The 23,855-nt window shown below is 41.9% G+C and overlaps 1 protein-coding gene and 1 non-coding gene across 4 annotated transcripts in view; both read right to left on the reverse strand.

The window, feature by feature from the left end:
* The window catches only part of LOC126485748 (leupaxin), a 506,478-nt gene that overhangs the window by 282,596 nt on the left and 200,027 nt on the right, over positions 1–23,855 (reverse strand). The window contains exon 1 of one of the 3 annotated variants that reach the window (XM_050108902.1): positions 18,829–18,850. The exons of the other annotated variants lie outside the window; for them this stretch is intronic. Within the exon in view, the coding sequence (XP_049964859.1) occupies positions 18,829–18,835 (7 nt within the window). The 5' untranslated portion in view covers positions 18,836–18,850. Of the gene's footprint in view, positions 1–18,828; positions 18,851–23,855 lie in introns of those variants that run through there. 3 annotated transcript variants of the gene reach the window in all.
* Trnas-cga (transfer RNA serine (anticodon CGA)) lies at positions 19,448–19,522 on the reverse strand. The gene has a single exon. It is a non-coding gene; the product is annotated as a tRNA-Ser (tRNA).

A 23,855-nucleotide genomic window follows, 5' to 3' on the forward strand; every position in this document is an offset into this window, starting at 1 on the left:
GAAATCTGTCGTGTTTTCTGATGAAAGCTGGTCTGCACTGGTGCCAGTGATGGCCTTATGTTGGTTACAAGAAGGTCAGCTGAGGGCCTGCAGCCAACCTGTCTGTGTGCCAGACACACTGGACCTACAACTGGAGTTGTGGAGAGGCTTTATATGACAGCAGGAGCACTCTAGCGGTTGTCCCACGCACCCTGACTGCAAAACTGTATGTAAATCTGGCGATTCGACCTCATTCATAAACACCATTCCAGGGGGCGTTTTCCAACAGGTTAACGCCCGTCCACATACCGCTGTTGTAACCCACGATGCTCTACAGAGCGCTGACATGGTGCCCTGGCCTGCTCCATCATCAGATCTGTCTCCAATAGACCACATACGAGACATTATCGTACGACAATTGCAGCGTCATCCACAAAGAGCATTAACCGTTCCTGTATTGACCGACTATGTGCAACAGGTATGGAACCCCATCACACAAACTGACATCCGGCACCTGTACAACCGAATGCATGCACGTTTGCAACATTCTAGCGGCTACACCGTTTATTAACGTACCACCATTCCACATTTGCAATGGCTTATCTCGCGCTTACTTTAACCTGTGACCTTGCAAAGCTAAACACTTAATTATGTTACCGAGAAAAATGTGTTACAGAAATTTCATTACTCTGTATTATTTTCTGGGATTCGATTTTTTCCGTCAGTGTATTTCGAAACAAGACATAACCCAAAGTCCCACATCACACTGTTCACAGCAGTAACACGACTCCTTTAGATTGTTGTTCTTGTTGCATATGGTTAAAATCATTAAATGTCTACTTAGTTTCACTGACGATTCAACAATGCTTGGAAAGCGATTTTCTCAAACTAGCAATGGATTTTCTTCGTCTGATCGACTACCTCCTGATGCTTTTTCTTGGTGTCCCTCACGAATGAGGATGAATAAAATTCGGTGACGGGAGAATTTCTTCCGGTATGAAACTCGTAAACAACGAGAGAATTTAGCAAGCACATGTGATGTGTGAAAAAGGAGTTTTTGTACCATTTCATTATTTCTCGAACTTATTCAGTTCCGCTAAGAAGCTTGTCGTGTTTATCCACTGCACCCACAGACTCTTTGTAATGTAGCACACATTTAAGTTCAAATTTTTCGGTATTAGCTTTGCGCTCCATTTTCACAGATGAATACAGTGCAACTGTGTGGCTTGTCATTGACAAACATTCGACATTCCTTCTTGCATTTTGGTTTCCCTTTCCTGTTCATGCGAACTGTGCCTTCTGCGTCTGTTCTTTTTTCACGTAAATGACGAAGAGAGATGGATCTGTGGCCATAACACACTATTTGTAATGTTACATGTATGTAGTGTGTGTGTATGTGTGTTTTAAAGTTTGAGGCCGGCCGGAGTGGTCGAGCGGTTCTAGGCGCTACAGTCTGGAACCGTGCGACCGCTACGGTTGCAGGTTCGAATCCTGTCTCGGGCATGGATGTGTGTGATGTCCTTAGGTTAGTTAGGTTTCAGTAGGGGACTGATACCCTCAGAAGTTAAGTCCCATAGTGCTCAGAGCCATTTGAACCATTTTTTAAATGTTTGTACAGAACCATGTGTTGGGGGGGGGGGGGGGGGGGCTGCCAACCTTGACGCTCCCATCCGATGAACGGATCACCGCCAACAGTGTCACATGCCCTCATTTCATGAGACACTGCGGAGAAGTTTGGTATTTAAACTAGGACGTTGGCGCAAGTCTGGTAATTACGAACTTTACCCCACCACCTCTCCTCCCCTTGTCTAACAAATACTGGCACAGAAACTTTTTTCCACCACCAGGATTCGAACCGGCTTACCCCCAGGTCGAGCGCAACAGCACAACCGAGAGTTAGCGACCTCGGCCACGGTAGCGGGTTTGCGTATCAAGTGTCCACATTTAGCGTGTGTTTCACAGTGAGAAATTCTTACGAAAACCTCGAAACGTCTATATATCTGACAGGAGCACTCCTGGCACTTTCAGTTGCTGTCGCATATACTGGGTGGTCCATTGATAGTGACCGGGCCAAATATCTCACGAATAAGCGTCAAACGAAAAAAAATACAAAGCCGAAACTTGTCTAGCTTGAAGGTGGAAACCAGATGGCGCTATGGTTGGCCCAGTAGATGGCGCTGCCATAGGTCAAACGGATATCAACTGCCTAGGAACCCCTATTTTTTATTACATATTCGTGTAGTACGTAAAGAAATATGAATGTTTAAGTTGGTCCACTTTTTTCGCTGGTGATAGATGGCGCTGTAATAGTCACAAACGTATAAGTACGTGGTATCACCTAACAATCCGCCAGTGCGGACGGTATTTGCTTCGTGTTAAAACGAACCGTTTACCAACTGCGGAAAAGGTCTATATCGTGTTGATGTACAGCTATTGTGATCAAACTGACCAACGGGCGTGTGCTCTGTATGCTGCTCGGTATCCCGGATATCATCCAAGTGTCCGGACCGTTCGTCGGATAGTTACGTTATGTAAGGAAACATGAAGTGTTCAGCCACATGTGAAACGTCAACCACGACCTGTAACAAATGATGGTGCCCAAGTAGGTGTTTTAGCTGCAGTCGCGGCTAATACGCCCAGCAGACAAATTGCGCGAGAATCGGGAATCTCAAAAACGTCGGTGTTGAGAATGCTACATCTCCCGTACCATATTTCTATGTACCAGGAATTGCATGGCGACGACTTTGCACGTCGTGTACAGTTCTGCCATTGGGCACATGGGAAATTACGGGACGATGACAGATTTTTTGCACGCGTTCTATTTACTGACGAAGCGACATTCACCAACAGCGGTAACGTAAACCGGCATAATATGCACTATTGGGCAACGAAAAATCCACGATGGCTGCGACAAGTGAAACATCAGCGACCTTGGCGGGTTAATGTATGGTGCGGCATTATGTGGGGAAGGATAATTGACCCCCCATTTTATCGATGGCAATCTACATGGTGCAATGTATGCTGATTTCCTACGTAATGTTCTACCGATGTTACTACAAGATGTTTCACTGCATGACAGAATGGCGATGTACTTCCAACATGATGGATGTCCAATACATAGCTCGCGTGCGGTTGAAGCGGTATTGAATAGCATATTTCATGACAGGTGGATTGGTCGTCGAAGCACCATACCATGGCCCGCACGTTCACCGTATCTGACGTCCCCGGATTTCTTTCTGTGGGGAAAGTTGAAGGATATTTGCTATCGTGATCCACCGACAAGGAATGACAGCATGCGTCAGCGCATTGTCAATGCATGTGCGAACATTACGGAAGGCGAACTACTCGCTGTTGAGAGGAATGTCGTTACACGTATTGCCAAATGCACTGAGGTTGACGAACATCATTTTGAGCATTTATTGCATTAATGTGGTATTTACAGGTAATCACGCTGTAGCACTATGCGTTCTCAGAAATGATAAGTTCACAAAGGTACATGTATCACATCGGAACAACCGAGATAAAATGTTCAAACGTACCTATGTTCCGTATTTTAATTAAAAAAAAAGACTACCTGTTACCAACTGTTCCTCTAAAATTGTGAGCCATATGTTTGTGACTATTACAGCGCCATCTATCACAAAGCGAAAAAAGTGGTCCAACTAAAACATTCATATTTCTTTACGTACTAAAAGGAATATGTAATAAAAAACGGGGGTTTCTATTTTAAAAATAAACGCAGTTGATATCCGTGTGACCTATGGCAGCGCCATCTAGCGGGCTAATCATAGCGCCATCTGGTTTCCCCCTTCAAGCTAGACAAGTTTCGTTGTAGTTCTTTCGTTTGACGCTTATTTCATGAGGTATTTGGCCCGGTCACGATCAATGGACCACCCTGTATGCGTCGTTAGCACTGGAGACACGACGACTGTGCAGGGATACAGTCGCTGGCAACTGAAGGGTTAACGTGTTGCTGCACTTCCCAGAAAACACATCTGCATGATACTCTTATTCTGATAGCCTCCCTATACTTCAAGTTCCACTGTCCAAGCATAGGACACAGGAAATACTGCCGGCGGAACTTCGTCACCGCAGGAAACCGCAGCTCTTGGTTCACTGAGGCAGATTTTGTAGTACAGCGTTACACGGAAATTCCACTTCCCTCGAGCGTCATACGATACTGGAACAGAGCTCGGCATTACTGAAAAGACTCACAGATTGAATAAAACGGTCTTTTTCCTACTCAGGCTGTCATTTATTCAAAATTTTCCTTAGTTCCACAACCGGTTATGGCTTTTTAAGCCATTTTCCAGTGACCAGCTGCGTATTAACCGATGTGAAATGGAAATGCAATCGTACGACAGTAATTTAATGTACAGATAGTTACCTTGAAAAATCTGCTACATGTAAAAAAACGAAAGTATTCATATTTTGTTTTTCCAATGCTTTCTCTTTACAAAAAATTAACTGTCCTGATGTTTCGACGTAGTTTGTGCGCATGAGGAGGGAAACCGTTCAGAAAAGAAAAAAAGTGAGAGCGGTTAGCAATTTCAGAGTAGAGATACTAAAATAATTTATTCTTAAACAAGATGAAACAAAATGGGAAGTTCTAAAATTTAAAATTTCACTTAGTAGGTATGGTCTTATTTGCTAGTGCAGAAACTATGAACAAGTAATTCTACCTGTCTTTGTAAGAAATACTAATAGAAGTTATATTGGTTTTGATTAGCTGTAAGCAGAATACCAGTAAAATTGTCGAGATACCTTCCGTTTTACAGTAAGTTTGTTCGGGTGCGTGGTTGATTTTTAAAATGATTGAAAATTTCGATTTCTGCAAGATTATTCATTTCCTTCCTTTTCTTTAGATAATGAAGAATTTCGTGTTTATCGTAAATGCTTCGCCACATGCGTTTGTTGGGTATGAGATGCATCGCAAATTCATTTGGATTATTTTCGTTAGATTTCGTGTTTTTCCAAGAGATTCAGAAAATTCTTTTCAGTTTGCCGAATGTAACGGGTGTCCCCGGAAGGTACTTAACAATTTATGTGTCATATAACTCGACCTGTAATTATCTCACGCACAAAAAGTGAAGTTTGTCTGCTGCACCAACTTAGTTTTATACTTAAAGTAATTAATAAATGTTTTGCGTTTCCAAGTGACAACTTCAACGTTACTGAAAAAACGTTTTTTTGTTGTAGGGTGGTAGGAGCATCATAAATGAATCGCAGAAGTGATTCAGCACAGAAAAAGCCACAGTGTGTCGTTTAGTTTATTGGCATGCAGCCAGACACCCCAGTTAAAAGAACTTTCAGAATGCAATGCACAAAACCACCACACTCTCGGCTATCCATAAGAAGATGGTAGAGGAACTTTATGCAAACATGGAGTGTGGATTTGAGGCGCTATGCAGGCAGGCCAAGGAGAAGAAGATACAAAGACAATTCCAACAGTTTTCCAGCATTCGCCATAGAAGTCTGTCAGTAGGGCATCAAAAGAACAGTGAATCCCTCGTACCACAGTGAATCAGGTACTGCAAAAGCTGTTTACGTAGAAAGCACATGTACAACTTGGTTGAAAAACCAGAATAAAACTTTTTGAGTTGGCACATGAGACACTATTCTTTTTTCTTCAATGGAAGTTAATTAAAAGTCGAATTCCAAGACACTGAAGTTGTACTTTCTGGGACACTCTGACTAACACGTCAAAATCATAACATCTAATTTTACATACTCCTGATTTAATGCCTGGCTCTGTTCTATATGAGGTGTGTCTTACAGTTCTTTTAATACTGCACTTGATGCGAAATACAATTTTTATTTTTATATGTTTAAAAGTTTGCTTAAAATGCTTCCCTTGATACGGAAGAAATGTGAGATTAGTCCTTTGCTTAGCCAACCCTCTTTCTAGAGAAACATAATTGGTGGTGGACTTTTTCTTAATTTTAAATATTTGTTTATACAATTCTTAAACATTTGTGCTTCAAAATCGTCGACTTTGGCTAAATTTTACCATTTCTTTGTTAATCTAGTATTCAGCAAGCTGCAACTTTATCATGTCGATATCAATGTGTAAAAGTACGATTTTTAGGAATTACTAGGTGAAGAGTTCAACATTGTTTAATGTGTCTGTAGCTTTTGGTTTCCAGAAAATTTCGTAATTTGTGCATTAAATCCTTTTTCTTTATTATAACATCCAAAAAGTTACTATTGTTATTCACTTCGACTTTACTGGCGAATTTGACCTTATTGTGCATCAGGGTAATGCCATGAAAAGTGAAGGGTTGTTACGTCTGTGACACCACCGTTTTCATGTTACTACTTCTTTGTCAATTATACAAATGTTATATCCGTACCCATGGATTGACCCATTAGCAATGTACTATTCAAGACGACTAAGCTGTCTGTTTTAATCACTCAAAAAATTTTCTTCAGTATGGCTAATGAATACTTGTTACAAACCCTTCAAAGGCCAAGATAACACTTTTTTTTTATTCAAGACAGCCAATTTTAACAGTCTTAGCTGTCTTTGATTTAAATTGATGAAAGGAGAAAATATTAAAATGCAGTAAATGAAGCAGACAAAGAGGAATACAAACGTCTCAAAAATGAGATCGACAAGAAGTGCAAAATGGATAAGCAGGGATGGCTAGAAGACAAATAAAAGGATGCAGAGGCATATATCAGTAGGAGTAAGATAGATACTGCGTATAGGAAAATTAAAGAGACCTTTGGAGAAAGGAGAACGACTTGTATGAATATCAAGAGCTCAGATGGAAACCCAGTTCTAAGCAAAGAAGGGAAAGCAGAAAGGTGGAAGGAGTATATAGAGGGTCTATACAAGGGCGATGTACTTGAGGACAATATTATGGAAATGGAAGAGGTTCAAATGGCTCTGAGCACTATGGGACTTAACATCTGTGGTCATCAGTCCCCTAGAACTTAGAACTACTTAAACCTAACTAAACTAAGGACATCACACACATCCATGCCCGAGGCAGGATTCGAACCTGAGACCGTAGAAGTCGCGCGGTTCCAGACTGAGCGCCTAGAACCGCTAGACCATAGCGGCCGGCAAATGGAAGAGGATGTAGATGAAGATGAAATGGGAGATACGATGCTGCGTGAAGAGTTTGACAGAGCACTGAAAGACCTGAGTCGAAACAAGGCCCCGGGAGTAGACAACATTCCATTAGAACTACTGACAGCCTTGGGAGAGCCAGTCCTGACAAAACTCTACCATCTGGTGAGCAAGATGTATGAGACAGGCGAAATACCCTCAGACTTCAAGAAGAATATAATAATTCCAATCCCAAAGAAAGCAGGTGTTGACAGATGTGAAAATTACCGAACTATCAGTTTAATAAGTCACAGCTGCACAATACTAACGCGAATTCTTTACAGACGAATGGAAAAACTGATAGAAGCCGACCTCGGGAAAGATCAGTTTGGATTCCGTAGAAATGTTGGAACACGTGAGGCAATACTAACCCTACGACTTATCTTAGAAGAAAGATTAAGGAAAGGCAAACCTACGTTTCTAGCATTTGTAGACTTAGAGAAAGCTTTTGACAATGTTGATTGGAATATTCTCTTCCAAATTCTGAAGGTGGCAGGGGTAAAATACAGGGAGCGAAATGCTATTTACAATTTGTACAGAAATCAGATGGCAGCTAAAAGAGTCGAGGGACATGAAAGGGAAGCAGTGGTTGGGAAGGGAGTGAGACAGGGTTGTAGCCTATCCCCGATGTTATTCAATCTGTATATTGAGCAAGCAATAAACGAAACAAAAGAAAAGTTCGGATTAGGAATTAAAATCCATGGAGAACAAATAAAAACTTTGAGGTTCGCCGATGACATTGTAATTCTGTCAGAGACAGCAAAGGACTTGGAAGAGCAGTTGAACGGAATGGACAGTGTCTTGAAAGGAGGGTATAAGATGAACATCAACAAAACCAAAACTAGGATAATGGAATGTTGTCTAAATAAGTCGGGTTATGCTGAGGGAATTAGATTAGGAAATGAGACAAAGAAGTAAAGGAGTTTTGCTATTAGGGGAGCAAAATAACTGATGATGGTCGAAGTTGAAAGGATATAAAATGTAGACTGGCAATGGCAAGGAAAGCGTTTCTGAAGAAGAGAAATTTGTTAACATCGAGTGTAGATTTAAGTGTCAGGGAGTCGTTTCTGAAAGTATTTGTATGGAGTGTACCCATGTATGGAAGTGAAACATGGACGATAAATAGTTTAGACAAGAAGATAATAGAAGCTTTCGAAATGTGGTGCTACAGAAGAATGCTGAAGATTAGATGGGTAGATCACGTATCTAATGAGGAGGTACTGAATAGAATTGGGGAGAAGAGGAGCTTGTGGCACAACTTGACTAGAAGAAGGGGTCGGTTGGTAGGACATGTTCTGAAACATCGAGGGATCACCAATTTAGTATTGGAGGGCAGCGTGGAGGGTAAAAATCGTAGAGGGAGACCAAGAGATGAATACACTAAGCAGATTCAGAAGGATGTAGGCTGCAGTAGGTACTGGGAGATGAAGAAGCTTGCACAGGATAGAGTAGCATGGAGAGCTGCATCAAACCAGTCTCAGGACTGAAGACCACAACAACAACAGCTGTCGTTTCAGATCTGTGAGAAAATCCAATACATGGAATATTTCTCATAAGTTAAGCTGTAACATTTGGTATAAAAGTTTTAGTTTGGTATTATAAAAAAACCGGAAGTGGACCTGTACATTTACGTATCTTAAACATTTTTCTGTAGTAAAATACATTCATTTTATGCTGAACCTGAAGCACAAGATGTCATGTGGATAAAACTCAGCATATTATAAACGTTTGTCATCGCTAAAATATTTAAAAACACACGGCACCTTGTCCAAAAGGCCATACCTATAGCACACAGATGCTTGTTATATGATACAAATATAGTACACAAAGCACATCTGTTTACATATGCTGCACACATACTAAACCGTGTTATTCCACTTAAAAACAGATCGCCCTTCAACACTCTCATAATGTGAAAATTCAGTTAATGAATACGTCAGCCATGGTTCCCGCCATGATGTAGCTCCCCACGGTCGAACTGTACAGTTACGTGTATATATCATTCCGAAAGCTGAAGTAGTCAAAAGAAGCAGTAAGTTGCTAAATAAGCTCAGAGATTTCACGACTACATAATTTTTTATGTTTGATTAAATTATTTTCAATTATATCCGTAGTTTATTTAATATCAATATTTGTATAAAAATAGTAATATCAAAAGTAACAAGTTTGCTGTTGTTTTTACTACTAGTATTTGTGATATGTTCAGCTAATTATAGCATATTCTTTATTGTGTATTTTTTCTCGTACATATAGAATGTGTTGAGTAAATGATTGAGTTTTTTGCATTAAATGTAGGAGGAGCTGTCAATACTATTAGTAGTATGTCGGATAGGCATTTTTTTATGAACCTTTGGTTGTACATGTAATGTTTGAGCTCTGGGTTTTGTAATCATGCATACACTTCCTTCTTTACCTATGAAGGACAAACTGTGTTTTTAAGGGCTTCCCTGATTTGTGCATTAACTTTGTTTGTAAGATTATGTTTTTGCTTAGTTTCATTGTTCCTTAAAAAAACAATAAACTTTCTTTTTAAACTCCCCAGTTTTTATTACAATTAATGTGTTGCCTTTGTCAGTTTTAGTCCTATTGCACCATGTGCTTTTAATTTCTTGTTAATATTTAACGGTGTATATTGGTAATTTCCTGCTGTGATTGTCTTTGTTGCCACGCTTCATTTGTTCAGAAATGATTTTGGAGATTTCAGAAGTAATTCTGTTTTGATCTACACTGGGGAGTTGTGTCATGTCGAAGGTTCTTTTTCTGTGAAATATAAGATTTTTAATGATACTACTTTGTAGTTTGGAAAGAAGGTTACATGTTACGCCTTTATTCATAAGGTACTGCTCTGCCTTTGTGAACTGTTTGTGTCTCAGATTTTCTACACGTTGAAAGTATGAAGTTATTGTTCAGCATTTGGTCAACTTTGTGAATTCGTTTCATTCGATTGTGAACTACGAGATCTATTATGTTCTTTATAGACTTCTCTCTAACTTCTTTATTTACAACATGTGCTTAATCGTTGACAATCCTATTACGTCTCACTGCATTGGAGAGAAAGTTTTAGTTAGCTGTATGAATCTCAGACACAACTGGCGGTTGAGCCACATATTATGTTTAAACACGGCTCTAATTCCATACCTGATCCGTGTAATTTCACTGTACCTTGTCACTTGTTTAGCACCTGGTGTAACCAGCTTAATATTCATATTCACAAATTTTGTGGTTATTTGTTGCTTGACAAACTGTTAAATTGCTGGCTCTATCGAGGGGGGGGGGGGGGGTCAGTAACAGCTGTGGCTCTGACTCTACCACCTTAGATCGTACAGCAGGGGTTGCAGCGCAAAGCAGGCACGGGCGCGCAGTTCATCTCACCAACACCTGTACATTCACAACTGCCCCTCATAAACAATCTGGCCGTATTACAGCAACGCTAATTCTTTTATCGGTTAAAGTGCACTTACTACGTCCGTGGCTCTTCCCTTGCGTGCTGCTATTGACAATTTGTTATCATTGGCCGTAGCCAACTGGGTGTGAGAGTCGTCCAATCTTACGAGCTTGTTTGTCATTCAAAAGAACAGTAGTCCAGTATCTCTTTACATCGTCACATTCAATAAAATAATCATAAAATGGTGAACACTGATGATCTGTAACATCGGGTAGTCGCTGGCGTACTGTCTTACAACTATGTTGGAGGCAGCTGAGGAGGCGTGACCGCTAGATGTTGGCACGTGTCTGCACAATAGTTTTAAGACAGTACGCCAGCGACTACCCGACGTTACGGATCATCAGTGTTCACCAGTTTATCATCATTTTATTGAATGTGACGATGTCATTTACGCCTATAAATTTTATTTGGTTCCGGTTCGATTCCCGGCTGGGTCGGGGATTTTCTCCGCTCAGGGACTGGGTGTTGTGCTGTCTTCCTCATCATCCCATCCCCACCCGGCGCGCAGGTCGCCCAATGTGGCGTCGAATGTCATAAGACTGCACCAAGGCGGCCGGACCTGCGCCACAAGGGGTCTCCCGGCCAATGAGGCCTAACGCTCATTTACATTTCCACTGTCACTATCATAGTCACTATGTCATCCCCCGTCTATATCGTCGACTGACAACAAAGATACATGTCTGAGAAGTAATTCTGTATGGTTGTGACTGGCTCAAAGAACTTCTGATGACAAAACTGACTGTATAACGGACAATAAAATGAAAACGAGACAGATGGAAAAAAGTAAGTAAACTGTGTATTATTTTAAAAGTAATCGCCGTAACTGCTAGTACACTCATCCCACTGTCAATAACGTCCTGGAAAAATATCTGCGGTTGCCTACGGGATGATGATTGTACTCAGGTGTGCACTTCTTCGTCCAAAGCTAACCGACGGCCACGAATGTTCTTCTTCTGAGCTCCAAAAATATGGAAATCGCATCCGCAGAGGTCGGCACTGTGCGGAAAGCAACATGGGGGTGGGCATTGTACTGCAACATAATGTTGCCGTCCGTCAGCATCCACGGGCGTTTGGACTTGATATTCCTCTTCAATTTCTGCAAAGTGTTCACGTACTTCTGCGCGCGCCATCAAGTCGAAACGCCCAGGAATGTTCGCGGACGGTATCATTCTCTTGCAGGACAATGCCAGCCCACATGTTGCCAAGGTTGTTTCGACCACCCTGCAGAAGTTTCGCTGGGAAGTCCTTATACACCTTCCACACAGCCCCGATCTCTCCCCGTATGACTTCCTTATTTTGGGGGTCCTGAACAATGACATTCGTGGCCGTCTAACTGTTTCGAACAGGTGCTAGTCTGGGTACAGTCATGGTTCCGTAGGCAACCGCAAACATTTTTCCATGAAGGCAGTGACCGTCTTGTCTCACAGTGCGATACATCTGTTAACGGTTATGGGGATTACGTTTGAAATAATAAACAGCTTACTTACTTTTTCCATTTGTTTTGTTTTTATTTGACTGATACTTATATAAGAGTAATTTATCAGTATGGCTAACACAGCACTCTCGGATTGTTCGCAGGCAATGCTGTTGCATACATGAAGGTACCGCCGCATGGCGTTTGTGATAGAATGTAGAACGGCTTAGACTATTTCCATTTCGTGTTTTGGCTGTCTGTTCTCTTGAAAAATGGATAACCCAAAGGTAATGTCCACAATCAAGTGAAGAACACTGTAATATCTGAAGACAAGATTACAAGTTTGCCGGTGAACTTCTGCAGTGTGTCTCGTCATTTAAATACCTGGAGGTAATGCTACTATGCGGCGGGAAATGCAAAGACGGCCTGAAATCAGTCGTAATACATCAAATAAAACATTTAAATCGTCGCAATGTCCCAAATAAAAGATTTAGATTTGGTGGAAGGGATTTAGGAAAACTGGGTGCATCGCGAAGGAAATCACAAAGGAGACGCATGAGCGGCGAATTCTAGAATATTGTTCCACTCGTTGGATACCTTATCAAGTAAGGAATAACAGAAATCGAAGGAGGACGCGCTGCCAGGATTGCAACAGGTCGGCATAGCCATACAGAAATATAACCCATGATGCCAGGGGAACTTCAACAGGAATCTCTGAAAGAAAGGGGACGCATTTCTCTAGATACCCTATACGGTAAAATTCGAGATACAGTATTCAAAGATGACTGTGGAGTAACTCCACTACAATCATCTTTCATTTCTCGTAGAGATCTTGAGAATAATGAAAGAGATTACGCCTCGTACAGAGGTGTACAACCAGAAATTTTCCCCTCGCTGTATTCATGAATGAACGGGAAGGCGGCTACCATAGTACGCTCCGGCCATGCATTTTTCGGTGACTTAAGCAGTAAATACGTAGGTGTAGAGATAAGTCCAATCCAATACGTTGTCGGAAAAAAAGATGCGTGGAGCCGGAGCACAATGAACAACAAGGGTGGGCAAGGAAATCGGTCATGTTCTTCCCAAACAAACCACCCTGGCAATCACATTAAGTGGTTCAGTGGAACCACAGATAACCTAAATCTGGGTGGCAGAATGGGGATTTAAACCCCACTTTTCCAGAAAGCAAACGTATACAAAGGAGGACAGAAGGAATTGTCACAGATTTGTTTGACTCATGGGAGAGCGTCAGGTAAACGCTCCTTAAAACCCCGAATTTGCAGACTCTTGGAAGACAGACGCTAACTATTTAGCGAGGACTCTAGAAATACATTACATCCCCTAAGCACCGCTCCAGTATGGTGCCAGAACACCTGCACAAAGGCTTTTAAGCAATTCCTCTTGCCGCGTTCCATACGCTAATGGAAATGGAAAAAACCGTATGTGTTAACAGTGAGAAGTGTCCCCTGCCATACACTTCATAGTGATCTGCGAAGTATAGATGTAGATTGGAATTCCAGTCCAGAATCTCTTAGCCTCCACACAACCTTGCTGTTCCTGACGCTTCAAAACTAAAAACGAATAGAACTGCTGAAAATATAAGATACAGACCTGTTAAAAACCGACCTTTTCTTTTCTTTTTTGATCTTTCCTATTTCTGACATCAGCCACATGCCATATGCAGTTTTGCCAGCGTATAACGAGATCAAAATATACAGGATGTCATAGTCAGTATTGAGGGATATGACAGACACGATCATTCGAAGCGAATATGTCTAGCAAACAGGGGGTCTAAATTGCATACCTTAAGAGCTACGAGCACTTGTTCATTTTTGATGCTGCGTAACCCATCTCTTCTCCTGCAAGCTCTACGCTTTTCATATTTTCGGAGGAGGCGGTATGGAACAAAACAAGAGAAAATTATGTACTAAACTTGGGCTGTAAAATGCATACCTTAAAAACTATGAGCACTTGTTCAATAGAAGAGATGTGTTTCACAGCAGCGAGACGAACAACTGCTGACATCTCTTCAGGTATGCACTTCTGAGCCCATTTTTACTGGACCTTTTTTTCTTGTTTTAGTCAATAGTACCATCTAAAAAATATTGAAAGCTAAGGGCCTGAAGTGGAAGAGATTCGTTTCACAGTATCGAAGAGGAACAAGTGCTCACAGCTCTTGAGGTATGCATTTTAGAGCCCACATGTACAAGACTCTTTCGCTTTGAATGATCGTTCCTGTCATATCACTGAATACTGACTAATCCTACCGGGACACCCTGCAGAACATGATAGAGAAGTTGAGAACAGGAATAATATAACTCAGATAATACCTTTCAGTGTGAAAGTACAAAAGTGTAAAAAACTTCTGAAATTAATTAATTAGTTAATTAGCCTTACGCAAAAGAAAAAAGATGAGTTTACACGATTAATAACAAGAAATACATGGTACTTATGAAATAAGAAATCCCATTAAACAAAACAGGACACATGGTTTAAACACAAAGACGGGAGAAGTAAGGGGATACATATGAGGAAGATCGGCAGAAATGATACTGAAACTTAACCCTTCAGACTATCTGACTACAATTGTGCACATTAATATTTAGTGTGTATTATATTTTTCCTCAATGGAAATCTCAAGTACACGTCTGTGAATGTTCATTCTTTTAGTGATGCAAAAGTACTCCCACCTATTGGGCATCACTGTAAAAACATCAGCAAGTGAATGCAGCAGTGCGCAACAGCTAGTGTGACCAACAGAATTCAAGGAAGCTGTTTGTTATACTCCACTGTATAATTGAAAATTTTTACAGTTACTCTCCTTGGTAATTATTGAATTATCAGTTTATTTATTACAACAGTGAATATTTCAAAACTTCATATTTTCGTCCATAAAAACAAGCCAAATATTCAAAGTATGTATTGAAAACGGGTGCATCCTTGGGTAACAGAAGAGATACTGAATTTAATTGATGAAAGGAGAAAATACAAAAATGCAGTAAGTGAAGCAGGCAAAAAGGAATACAAACGTCTCAAAAATGAGATCGACAGGAAGTGCAAAATGGCTAAGCAGGAACTGCTACAGGACAAATGTAAGGATGTAGAGGCTTATCTCACGAGGGGTAAGATGGATACTGCCTACAGGAAAATTAAAGAGACCTTTGGAGAAAAGAGAACCACTTGCACGAATATCAATAGCTCAGTTGGAAACCCAGTTCTAAGCAAAGAAGGGAAAGCAGAAAGGTGGCAGGAGTATATAGATGTTCTTGAGGACAATATTATGGAAATGGAAGAGGAGGTAGATGAAGATGAAATGGGAGATATGATACTGCGTGAAGAGTTTGACAGAGCACTGAAAGACCTAAGTCGAAACAAGGCCCCGGGAGTAGACAACATTCCATTAGAACTACTGACAGCCTTGGGAGAGCCAGTCCTAACAAATCTCTACCATCTGGTGAGCAAGATGTATGAGACAGGCGAAATTCCCTCAGACTTCAAGAAGAATATAATAATTCCAATCCCAAAGAAAGCAAGTGTTGACAGATGTGAATATTACCGAACTATCAGTTTAATAAGTCAAAGCTGCAAAACACTAACGCGAAATTCTTTACAGACGAATGGAAAAACTGGAAGAAGCCGACCTCGGGAAAGATCAGTTTGGATTCCGTAGAAGTGTTGGAACACGTGAGGCAATACTGGCCTTACGACTTATCTTACAAGATAGATTAAACAAAAGGCAAACCTACGTTTCTAGCATTTGTAGACTCAGAGAAAGCTTTTGACAATGTTGACTAGAATGCTCTATTTCAAATTCTGAAGGTGGCAGGGGTAAAATACAGGGAGCGAAAGGCTATTTACAATTTGTACAGAAATCAGATGGCAGTTATAAGAGTCGAGGGACATCAAAGGGAAGCAGTGGTTGGGTAGGGAGTGAGACAGGTTTGTAGCCTCTCCCAGATGTTATTCAATCTGTATATTGAGCAAGCAGTAAAGGAAACAAAAGAAAAGTTAGGAGTACGTATTAAAATCCATGGAGAAGAAATAAAAACTTTGAGGTTCGCCGATGACATTGTAATTCTGTCAGAGACAGCAAAGGACTTGGAAGAGCAGTTGAACGGAATGGACAGTGTCTTGAAAGGAGGATATAAGATGAACATCAACAAAAGCAAAACGAGGATAATGGAATGTAGTCGAATTAAGTTGGGTGATGCTGAGGGAACTACATTACGAAATGAGACACTTAAAGTAGTAAAGGAGTTTTGCTATTTGGGGAGCAAAACAACTGATGATGGTCGAAGTAGAGAGGATATGAAATGTAGACTGGCAGTGGCAAGGAAAGCGTTTCTGAAGAAGAGAAATTTGTTAACATCGAGTATTGATTTAAGTGTCAGGAAGTCGTTTCTGAAAGTATTTGTATGGAGAGTAGCCATGTATGGAAGTGAAACATGGACGATAAGTAGTTTAGACAAGAAGAGAATAGAAGCTTTGGAAATGTGGTGCTACAGAAGAATGCTGAAGATTAGATTGGTAGATCACATAACTAATGATGAGGTATTGAATAGAATTGGGGAGAAGAGGAGTTTGTGGCACAACTTGACTAGAAGAAGGGATCGGTTGGTAGGACATGTTCTGAGGCATCAAGGGATCACCAATTTAGTACTGGAGGGCAGCGTGGAGAGTAAAAATCGTAGAGCGAGACCAAGATATGAATACACTAAGCAGATTCAGAAGGATGTAGGCTGCAGTAGGTACTGGGAGATGAAGAAGCTTGCACAGGATAGCGTAGCATGGAGAGCAGCATGAAACCAGTCTCAGGACTGAAGACCATAACAACAACAACATATTTGTGTACATCATGCATCTAAAATCGTTAAAAAATTACCTAAGAACACTAAATCATAAAGAAAAATTTTCCTTCCGCAGAAAAAATTCAGGTCTGAAAGGGTTAAAGTATGTAAGAGACTTCTGATATTTGTCAGCGCCACAGCACAACTGCAATATTCGTAATCATTAGCTAGCTATACATGATAGTTAATACAGTAATGAATAGCCGCACGATTTGTGACGAATTTGTTCAGCTGGCGTGAGAAAGTCACAGAAATGCACAAAATGTTCAACGAACTGCAGCAGGAGACGCTACTAGACCTTGTCCATCGCGGAACGCCTTACTCACAGGATTCCGAGAGCCCACGTTCCAGAATGAGTCAAGAAGCATGCCGACACGTACGACACACATTTCGCGCCATGACCACGACGGCAAAATTAGAGAAATTTGGGCTCATACAAAAGCCTGTCTACAGTCTTTGTTCCAGTGTAGCATACGCGAACTGAGTAGGTAGTAGGGGGATTGGGGATGATACTGGTAAACTACCCTCCGCCAGAAACTGAACGGTGGCTTGCGAACGCAGAAGTAGAAATTTTTCCCTCATCTCGTTTTCTGCACTATCAGCAGAACTTGGTTAATCATTCGCCTTAACAGAAGCTCGTCATTGAATACGTCGTGGTTGGAAATTGGCAACGGATTGTCAAAGGAACCATTCCGGCATTTGGTGAAATTAATACGCTCCTGCCGAATGCGAACGAGACCCGAGACACTGCACAATCTAGTCGGAGTAACTGACCGCAGGTGTCGCAAAGCGTGGGTCATATCCCGGTGTACTTAGGATACGACGACACCGTGATTCTAGAACAGGAAAGGGAAAGTCATAAAAGAGTGTAATATATCATACACAAATATAAAAAACAGAGTTTGTTGAAGCTAACGATAGTATTGCGTCAAAGAAAGGTAAATGGTATACTGCGTACGACGAATTGAAAAACTGTATGCTTATCGCAAAATGAAAAAATAAAATTTGATTTACACTGTACGGAACCTAAACCTCGTCCTCTGACGGAAACCGCTCGGTAAAACCGTTTCACAGTGTTATGCTACAGAAACTACTTCTGGTTCCATTCATCGATGAGAAACGGGCAGAAGAGCTGTAGATAACCTAATATTATCTTCAATACTTACACGTTCGTGGGACCATTTTTAGATTCGCCTGTCACCCATTCTATCCACATGAAAAGCAGTTCTGGGCGTTCTCCTAATGGACAGAAATTCCATCCTTTTTCGAGTATGTATCCAAGAAATGACTATTTTACTGAAAAGATTGGCGTCTAGCTATGAGCGGCATATTTTCTGATCTTATTCATCACTTTTGCCACTCTTCTAGAAATAAGTAATCCTGTAACGATGCGCGAAGCGTTAAACTGTCTATTTTCCTCATACACAATTAATGCAACCTCATGATCGCAATACCCCACGAAATACCAAACAAGATTTTCGGAAACGAAGTGCAGTGTTTTAATTTCTTACCACTGAACGCAACCTTTCCGCTTGCTTTACACTACACTTTGAACAAGAACTTTGTCCCATACGATTGTTTCATTGCATGCCCCAGTAAGCTGTTAATCCCACGATGATTACGCAGTCCTGACCCAAAAGTTGTTACATGTTTACGGTTGGTAGAACGTTGTACCATTCTATGACGTGGGACTTCTGGGGCATTTTTATTAGGTGGCGCGTTCTCGGAGAAACCGCGACATGTGCGAAACGTCTCAGAAAGAATATCGTCGTCTGCTAGGTCTTTCATAAATAACACAAACGAGAATGGTCCTACCACAGGGTGACGCATAATCCTTGCTCTGTACAGAGCAAGGTACTGCGCTCTCTCTGACAGAATCTCAGCTTTCCACAAACTTATAGACGTCCACGCGGAAAAATTACATTCCAATGAACCATCGTCGCGGTACTTAATTTCTGATGCGTCTACGAAATCCGACAGAAAACCCGAGCGCGGCAGGCGCGCTGGCAGCTGCGGTGCGACTTACCGTCCATGGTGCGTTTTCGCCGGCCGCCAGTGGCACGCCTTTCTGGACCGCGGAGAATATACCCACTGCGCGCCGTGGCGGCAGCTCGCGACCGTGACGTCACTCACAGCCGGGCTGGGAGCGGCCCGCGTGGGTGCGTCACGCCGCAGCGGCCGGTATGCAGCGCAGCGGTGCGGTGCGGGGCGAGGCGCGGTGCGGTGCCATTCATCCCGGCGCGCGCCCTGCCCCCCATCCCTACGTCGCTTTTCCATTCACAGCGACAGCGTCAGACTAGCGCTGGTTTCTAACATTGCATCTCTCGTACCGTGGAGAAGACAGATTCCAAAGACAATAAACGCAGTACAGGACTTTCCTTACAGGGATGGACTCAAGTCCCATCGGAAATCCGGCCACATATATTCGAAAGAAGAGAAATCAGGGTTTTCTGCCGCGCTACTACCAACACATTTCCTTGACCTTATTGCTGCACACTCCACATCCTTTCCCAACGAAACGGTAATCGCTCCGCCCCCTCCTCCCCATATGACTATGAAGTTCGCGCAGAGATCCATCCAGAATGAGATTTTCACTCTGCAGCGGAAAGTGCGCTGATATGAAACTTCCTGGCAGACCAAAACTGTGCGCCCGACCGAGACTCGAACTCGGGACCTTTGCCTTTCGCGGGCAAGTGCTCTACCAACTGAGCTACCGAAGCACGACTCACGCCCGGTACTCGCAGCTTTGCTTCTGCCAGTATCTTGTCTCCTACCTTCCAAAGGTATAGCGGATTATTCCTACTACTACTACTACTACTACTACTACATTGTAATTCTGTCAGAGACAGCAAAGGACTTGGAAGAGCAGTTGAACGGAATGGATAGTGTCTTGAAAGGAGGATATAAGATGAACATCAACAAAAGCAAAACGAGGATAATGGAATGTAGTCGAATTAAATCGGGTGATGTTGAGGGAATTAGATTAGGAAATGAGACACTTAAAGTAGTACATGAGTTTTGCTATTTGGGGAGCGAGATAACTGATGATGGTCGAAGTAGAGAGGATATAAAATGTAGACTGGCAATAGCAAGGAAAGCGTTTCTGAAGAAGAAAAATTTGTTAACATAGAATATAGATTTAAGTGTCAGCAGGTTTAGACAAGAAGAGAATAGAAGATTTCGAAATTTGGTGCTACAGAAGAATGCTGAAGATTAGATGGGTAGATCACATAACTAATGAGGAGGTATTGAATAGGATTGAGACACAACTTGACTAGAAGAAGGGATCGGTTAGTAGGACATGTTCTGAGGCATCAAGGAATCACCAATTGTATTGGAGGGCAGCGTGGAGAGTAAAAAATCGTAGCCGGCCGCGGTGGCCGTGCGGTTCTGGCGCTGCAGTCCGAAGCCGCAAGGCTGCTACGGTCGCAGGTTCGAATCCTGCCTCGGGCATGGGTGTGTGTGATGTCCTTAGGTTAGTTAGGTTTAAGTAGTTCTAAGTTCTAGGGGACTTATGACCTAAGATGTTGAGTCCTATAGTGCTCAGAGCCATTTGAACCATAAAAATCGTAGAGGGAGACCAAGAGATGAATACACTAAGCAGATTCAAAAGGATGTAGGTTGCAGTAGGTACTGGGAGATGAAGAAGCTTGCACAGGATAGAGTAGCATGGAGAGCTGCATCAAACCCGTCTCTGGACTGAAGGCCGCCACCACCACCACCAACAACAACAACAACTACTACTACTACTACTAATACTACTCTTCTTCTTATCAGGACTCATCTTTGCTCCCCCCCCCCCCCCTCAACCTCCTCTCCATTCGGTCCTCTTCCGCACGCTTGGAGCTTGGATTGGCGCCCTTGATCCCAAGACTTCAGTCACATTCTTTCCAAAACATTATTTCTCCAATACTTCTCCTCACCTACCGTTCATTCCCTGTACCTTCAATAAAGCGAAATGCTCCGTTTTTACAAAGGCTACCGTCAATTAAAAAAAAAATACATTTTATTCAACACCTTGAACGGCCTAGCGCCTTTTTTTAATAACTTACAAAACATATGCATACTTGATATTTTTTTAAAGAAACTATACAAAATAAAGCCATCATTAGCCCGAAGATTGGTCTGAACACCACAGTGTTGTACTAAGCAACTAGTGTTGCCCTGTTGGAGACGGTACGACACTGTCTTCCTCTGACTTACGTTAGGGAGACCTACAGTTTCACGTAGCTTACTAACCAGAGAGGAACGACGCCTTTTTCACATTAAAAAACAGTGCCAGAGGTGACAGAAGTGATACGTGATAGATAAAAAAATCCTAGACCTGACCTGCGGTCGGATCCGAGACCTCTGGATTAGCAGTCTTGTATTTTACCAATGAGACACACTTTTTCCACTTTCAACTAGAAATCTTTTACTCCACAGCAATACAATAAATTATAATGTTGAACGAAAGCTGATGCGAAGCTTAACCATTATTATCACATCTTTCAAATTATTTACATTACACAAGGAATTAATTAATCAAAAATGGGCAACAAAGTAGACATACCATTTGTATCCACAAACATATAAACTTGTTTCAAAAAACAAACAAACGAAATTGATTTTAAAGTCTTCTTGTAGAACATTTTCTCTGTATTATGTTGCTATACTGTTTGAACTGTTTTTAGATGTAAATTAGAGCAATTAAGCAGCAGAATTGCAATAACTGCAACAGGATATATGTATGTGAGCAATTATAAATCATTATTCCCAGTGACAAGCACAGAGTTGCAGGAAGTCAGAAAAAAAATTGATGTAACTGGAAGAACTTGCTCTGGAATCAAAAGACATATAATTCGAACATAAAATACGCTGTACTTGTAAATAGAAGACTGACCTCTAGTTCACATTCGGATTCACCGAGAGCAGCAAGCTGTTTATTTTGGATGATGGTTTCGAGTAGGTAACTCATTTTCAAACACATCGAGTATAGAAACCGTCCCCAACTGACCCTTCACTTGCTATCTCTTCGTGTAGTTCCATTTCATGAACACTGAAAACAGTAACCAATAACAACACTGTTCGTCAGACTCCAGTGGAATCGTACCGACTTTGTTTCACACGAAATGCCTGGGCGAACAGCAGTAAACGTGATTACATTACTGCTGAGCAATCACGATATGCAAAGAAACGCTGGCAGGCTATCTGAGTTGGAACTACCTACGGAATAACCAGAACTTGGGACAGTTTTGTATACGGGGAAGGCCGGCCGGAGTGGGTGTGCGGTTCTAGGCGCTACAGTCTGGAGCCGAGCGACCGCTACGGTCCCAGGTTCGAATCCTGCCTCGGGCATGGATATGTGTCATGTCCTAAGGTTAGTTAGGTTTAATTAGTTCTAAGTTCCAGGCGACTGATGACCTCAGAAGTTAAGTCGCATAGTACTCAGAGCCATTTGAACCGTTTTTTACACGGGGAAGCCACGGTATTTCTTCTAATCGACCATTGCCTATTCTCGAAACAGAATGGTTAATATTAAGCTCGTCACACAACAATAAGTGTCACTGCTGTGCTGTATACACACAAACAGTGATGAGATTAATCCAGACTCCGCCGGGAAGTCGCATCCTCTGTTGCAGTTCCATGCTGAGGGACTCTACACATCCTTCTTTTGCTATGTAAACAACATTCACAATTCGGATGACTCCGCATATTCGTGATAAATTTGGGTTTTTTTTTTTTTTTTTTTTTTTTTTTTTTTTTTTTTTTTTTTTTTTTTTTGCTACGACACACACTATAACTATGTTGACAGTGTGCCAGACTACGATGACCCCGACAAAACATGTAACTACCTACAGAAACAGCACCAAGAACTGAAGCTGTGGCCACAGCCGCAGTTATCATCAATGTAACAACAGAGCCGGTCGTAGATTACCAGATGCGGGTACAGTTATAAATATTGGATATGGCAGTGGATTTATAGCATGCGCTAAGAACGAAAAGGAGAAATTCACTCCTTCCAATACCCCTAGCATGACTTCTGAAAGAACAAATAGCTCTCAAAACACCTTTAATGTAGAAACTGGGTGTAATGTGTGTGCAAAAACTGGCAGTTACGTAAAAAAAATATATTTACAGTGCCGCTAGCTTAGCAAGGCACTACAAATTTGGTCCATACGTTCTGTTTGCAGAGTGGGGGAAAATAAGATTACAAGCACATTATACCCACCGCCAAATTCGGCACTGCTCCGTACTTCTATTCTTGAAGCTAAACGTAACGTAAAATAACGTGCTTAATACTATCAATTCAAATAATAAACATGCTTAAATATAGGTAAAGATATGTATAAAAGCCGAAGTACTCCAAGCTAACAATTGGGGCCCCTGTTATTTAACCTCCACATTGACGATATCCCAACGACGTGCAACACTTTGGTAGCCATCTACGGTGATGTCACCGCCTTCCTGGAGCAAGACTTGGAACAATCAGACATTAACTCACTACTACAGACAGCACTCAGAAGTGTCGAACCTCTGCTAGAAAAATGGCGTCGTCGGCAAATGCGAGGCAACTCGTAGAGAACATCAACACCGTCGACAAATGACAGTACAAACACGTCCAATGCAATTCCTTAGGGAAGTCAGGTACCTCGGTGCCTGGATGGATCCGCAACTGACTTGGGGAGAACAACAGTCAATGCACTCGCAAAGTTCAAACAATTCTATCCAATGCCTAACAGGCAAAATAAATTGAATAGGACTGTGTCGAGGTTCATGCACGTGACTCTTTTTAGGCCAATGAGTTCAAATGGCTCTGAGCACTATGAGTCTTAACTTCTGAGGTCATCAGTCGCCTAGAACTCAGAACTAATTAAACCTAATTAACCTAAGGACATCACACACATCCATGCCCGAGGCAGGATTCGAACCTGCGACCGTAGCGGTCACGCGGTTCCAGACTGAAGCGCATAGAACCGCACGGCCACACCGGCCGGCGCCAATGATGACAAACTCAGCTCCAGTTTTGGGGTGATGCAGCTCCAACACATCTGCGCCGCCTGCACGTCACAG

Source organism: Schistocerca serialis, chromosome 1 (assembly GCF_023864345.2).
Source record: "Schistocerca serialis cubense isolate TAMUIC-IGC-003099 chromosome 1, iqSchSeri2.2, whole genome shotgun sequence".
Lineage (NCBI taxonomy): Eukaryota > Metazoa > Arthropoda > Insecta > Orthoptera > Acrididae > Schistocerca > Schistocerca serialis.